We start from the raw sequence: 5,332 nt of genomic DNA on the forward strand, positions 1-5,332 counted from the left end.
ACACAAATGTTATGAGACAACTAAAGAAAATATATAAAATTGTGGGGCTTTGGCCTTTTAGTAAAATCCACCCTTGATGAGATGAAGTGTTAAAATTAAATGTAACTCAAAATAGGCCATAAGTTTCTGAAGAAGACCTCAGCTGTAAAGTTTGAAGATCTACAATACAATATATGGCCAAAAGTATGTGGACAGCCCTTCTAATTATTGCGTTCAGGTCTTTCAGCCAGAACTATTGCTGACAGGTGTATAAAATCAATTACATTGCCCTGCAGTCCCTTTAGACAATCACTGGTAGTGGAACAGGTCATACTGGAGAGCTTAGTAACATTAAATGTGGTACTGTCAAAGGATGTCACCTTTGCCATAGTTCAGTTTGTGATGTCTGACCTGTTAGATCTTCCCTGGTCAACTGTAAGTGCTATGATTGCGCAACAACAGCTCAACATGGTAGATCATGCAAACTCATAGACAGAGGCCACTGAGTGCATAAAAATCACATATTCTCTGCTGCATCATTCACCTCAGAGTCCCAAACTGCCTCCGGGAGCAACATCAGTGCAAGGACTGTGTGTTGGGAGCTTCATGCAATATGTTTTGATGTGATGTTGATTTTGTCTGAAACAGGTGATACACTGAAAAAAAATTCAAGTAAATTAAAAGCAGCACTATTTTATTAATTACCAGCATTTCCTTCTTCAATTTTTGAAGTTCATACGTAGATGTCTCGGTATGGCATCATGTGAAATGGCCGATATAAACAATTTTTTCTTTGCTTTGGTAAGTGTTAAGAGGAAGAATATATAGTACTGCCTGAGGCACCTGATGGGCACGTGCCATCCCTGTGTGTCATACTGCGTGAAGTGTCACATGTCTGAGTCTGGCGCTAAGCTTTAAGCTAAATGAAATCGTTCATGGCTGAAGATGAGGGGTCATGGTCAGTGTGTCCTAGCTAAGCATAATGGCACCAGCATACCTATGCAGTCTATCACCCTCTTCTAGGTTCCTATCATCCTTTAGACTAATTAGCAAGGCATAGGAATTCATTTCATGGTCTTCTGCTAAAAAGCTAAGTAATTATGGATTTAGCATTAAATTAATTAGGCATTTCAATAGAACTCTCCTAAAACCACACAAATTAGATGATATGCTGGAGCAAAAATAACAGTTTTGATATGCCGCATGATTCTGAAAGTAGGCTGTTGCATATTTCATTAAGGTGGTGCTACAGCGAAGGATGCATGGACATGCACAGAGTATTATGTTGTGGACCAAACCAGGATATATTATGACATTTCCAGAAAGAAAACATCAAAGAGCATGACATCGTCAAGAAGTACTCTCACTCTAACAAGCCGTCTCTTTACAAATTCCAATCACATTTTTGCTGGCCTTTTTTTATCACCTACCCAGCCCTTCCTCTCTCTTCTTCTCCTCTCATATTCATCATTCTCCTCCCAACTCACTCTCTGTGTTTCTCCTCTCTCTCTCTCTCTCTCTCTCTCTCTCTCTCTCTCTATCTTTTGTGCACACACACACACACACACACACACACACACACACACACACACACACACACACACACACACACACACACACACCTTTGCACCAAACCCAGAAGCAAAAACACTTTAAAATCCCATTTTCGTTTGGGCTACAGTCCAGCTGTAAGATTATTTGTGTATGTGTGTGTGTGTGTGTGTGTGTGTGTGTGTGTGTGTGTGTGTGTGTGTGTGTGTAACACTACATATATAAGGAAAGCAAATGCTGAGGTAACATAACCCTTGTTTTTAATCTGATTGAGATGATACTGGCAGATGAAAATCAGATTCTTATGTAGGAAACCCCAACAACTCGAGGGAAGAGGAAGCAGGAGGAGTGACAGTATCCAATTTCCTATTTCTGCTATTACGTCATTTATTACTGGAGGACACACCATGTCAAACACTCAAGATTCACTTTTGTCACCTGCTTCAACAAAGAGCATTGATTGCTTACTATATCTATTATTAGATCATTCGTGACTAAACAGCCTCTAACTATGTTATGAAATACTTGTCATAGTCATCATACGATTGCAGTGCTATACAGTACAACAAAGTTAAAATTATTAATTGACATTTGCTTCCTCCACAGTTCTCATCACTACAATGCACATTCTGATTACTAATACTTATTTATATGAGAAAACGATAAGGTTGTATTGCTTTAATTGTTGATTTCTTCATGACAAAGCTACGCTATGTAAGAGTCTGACTTCTCTAGTGTAAATGTTTGATTGCACACAATGTGCAGGAGAACTCTTTGCAGGGTTGTAGCATTGGTTGGGCTTCTGACCCCTTCCCCAAGTAAATGAATCTGTTGATTGTGAGCATGTTGAAATATGGGTATTCAAAAAGAACTCAGTGAAAACTTGGTGAAGGATGTTTCTTCTGTGGATGTAACTAAATTAACTATTCTTCAACAGTATAATGTTGATTTTGCTACACTCCTTTTTGTGCCTGTGCATAGAACTATGTAATGACAAAAGACATATTTTAGCATCTTCTTTTCTCCCTACTTTGTAATGCTATTTGTTCTTTACATAAGGAGGAGAACCAGCAATTTGCAATTTGGCATTAATAGAAACAGAAATCTTGAATGGCTGTCAATGTATTGCAGATGAAAAAAAAATTAAGAAAAAAAGATTTAAATGCTTTTTTACTGATCAGATTTGCCAAGAAAATACTTATGTAATGATGAAATACCCTGTTGTTAACCCTCAAGTCTGAGTCCAGTCCAGTTTCAAGAGAAATTCCCACCACAACATTCCATCATTGGACAGCACTAAAATAAACCAAAGATTGCCATGATTACTTTGCACTATTGTCTATAGAGAGAACCTATAACTCAGCATTATTTCTTCCATTCAAGTCTTTATCACCCATCACATTTTCATCAGTGTCTAATACAAACACAAGCAAAAGGCACATTACTGTCCATTAATCGGCAGCTGCCAGAGCAACGGAACCACCGCAGCCACAGCTCCACTTAGAGAGGGCACTTCAGCCTTCAGTCCCTGCAAAGCCCTAAATAATTAACCACAGGGTCATTAGAGCTTCTCTAATGCCCTGCAGTGAGCCTGGCATGCATTCGCCCATCAATACCGGATGGTCGCAAAGGAGGTACGCCTGTAAGGAGAGCGTGGGAGAGTGTCGAGTGGCGCTATAAATACACGACTCTATCACAGGGCAAAGGCTCATGATGTGCCTGCTGCTGCCAAAGATCAATAAACAATAAGACACGTCCCAAATGCAGTGTGGCGGGGACCAGGGAGGCAGCCTGAGTTTTGGGCTTTGGCTGGAGCAATGGACGGATGCGCTGCTCTGAGCTGGAGATCTTAGGGATGGCAGGGCTTCAACCCAAAAGCTTAGACAAGGGCTGTACGAGAGTCTGTCCAGTGAGCACACAAGACAAAGCACAAACCATATGGCTGGAGAAGAAGGAGCAGCAACGTTTGGCTTTATGTTTGTTTATGGGGTCTGTCTGAATTGATCTGGCCATGCTCCACCCACAAATTTGCTTTCTGAAGCATCTGTTGCTATGTTGGACAAGCTTTACAGAACAAGCTTCATTAAAATATCTAAGTTTAAAGTTGATTATCATTTTCAAATTATATTAATTTTGGATGCGTGTGAAAAGCTACACTGTTAGGAAGGATCATGTGTATTGTTTATTTATTCATTGTAATAAAGCGAACATTAGCAATGTGGCAAATGCTTTGTGATTTTGAATCCAACTCGTTTTGATTTGCTTCTACAACACAGTCCCGCTTTGGTAGAGTACCATTTTAAACTGGTCACTTAACGTTTCGTAGCGACTCAACAGGATGAATAGGATTTTGCCAACTATCTGTAAAGCTTCTCTGACCTAGCAACAGTTGCTATGAAGGAGCACATGCGGGTAGAACATGGGCAGGTCAATGCATTTGTAACAATTTCAAGCAATCTAGGATTTAGGGCACAGTATACTGATACATCCTGCAATGTCTTGCATAATGTTAACCTGGTGTATTATTGTTTGATCACATAAATACCTTGATTAATCTAATAAGCCACACATATCTTCACCAGAGACGTCTGAGGTTGATCAGGACACTCTGTTAGAGGGCTAACTGGTACTTTGTAGCTTTCTGATTAGTAGCACAGAAGCCATTATGATGATTATGATTAATAAGCGAGCAGGCTTTGAAAGAGCATAAGACTAACATTTGACTGCATTAAAGCCTTTGTTTTTAAAGCCTTTGACTTTGTTTTGAAAGCTGCATGACTTGCACTATGTGTATTGTCTAGTTACACACTAAAGCAAGAGCCAGGGATGTTAACTGACACCGCACTGAATTAATGTTTGCCATACCACCAAAATTGTGCCTTATAAACTTGTTTTCCATCTGTTCACAGGAGAATTAACTTGAGATCGCTCTTCCTCCCTACTGTAGTAAATCAATTGCACTCACAGCACCAGTCACCCTGAGAGCTGCCATTTCAGTAGAGTGCACCCTAATGTGAAGATGACTACTTAGCGTGGGTACTGATTCTATTAAAGACAACCCAGTTCCATTTCTAGTGCCGGGAAAAGCCGTTCTGATACCAGAGTCCACTCTAATAGTCGTCAAGATTTAAGGCTGAATGGGGAAATACGAGCTCACCTATACCAGGCAGAAACCAAAAGCTCTTCATGACTTACTGGCTGTAGTCTCATGCAGTTAGAGCTACAGCTTTCAATACTGCGCCAACGACAGCGTGCATGTCACAGGGAGATGCTCCTGATGAAATCACATTGTTATCTGTCAAACGGCGCACTACATTGAGGGCTATAACACAGCAGCCTTACTGAAGAGAGACAAAAAGCCATATAAACTACTTTTCCCCCACATGAAAGGCGGTGTTATACACAGATTTTTCAACATGTATCAAATTAGTCTGAAAGAAAATGTAATATACAAGAGAAAACACGCGTCACGAGGGTCCGGCTGCCCACACGATCACAGCGGCTCTTAAAAGTAAGCCTCGCAGTCGCACTTTCACCATCGCGTTCCAGCATCCGCCACGTACTCTCACACACTCACACACACAGAGCAGAGAGGAAGGCAACTAATACGGACCCTTCTGCTGCTTGAAGGACTGTATGGATCCGGAATGATGCACCATCGTGGCGTTCGGCTGAGATCCAAGGTTAGAAAAAATCCGCACTCGTACAAACCAGGCAGCGTACATGGGAAGGTATGATGGGGATGCGTAGGTGTTTCTGCTGCTCCCTCGCGCAGCCCGCGAGCTCCACTTCTTGTTTTAAC

At 41.0% G+C, this 5,332-nt stretch overlaps 1 protein-coding gene across 3 annotated transcripts in view; it reads right to left on the reverse strand.

The window, feature by feature from the left end:
* The window catches only part of ano3 (anoctamin 3), a 57,734-nt gene extending 52,402 nt beyond the window's left edge, over nucleotides 1–5,332 (reverse strand). For 2 of the 3 annotated variants that reach the window (XM_017722857.2, XM_017722858.2), the window contains exon 1: nucleotides 5,144–5,331. In XM_017722857.2, the coding sequence (XP_017578346.1) occupies nucleotides 5,144–5,255 (112 nt within the window). In that variant the 5' untranslated portion in view covers nucleotides 5,256–5,331. Of the gene's footprint in view, nucleotides 1–5,143 lie in introns of all 3 variants that reach the window. The other variant, XM_037543076.1, reaches the window with a different exon arrangement.

This window comes from Pygocentrus nattereri, chromosome 11 (genome assembly GCF_015220715.1).
Source record: "Pygocentrus nattereri isolate fPygNat1 chromosome 11, fPygNat1.pri, whole genome shotgun sequence".
Taxonomy (NCBI): Eukaryota; Metazoa; Chordata; class Actinopteri; order Characiformes; family Serrasalmidae; genus Pygocentrus; species Pygocentrus nattereri.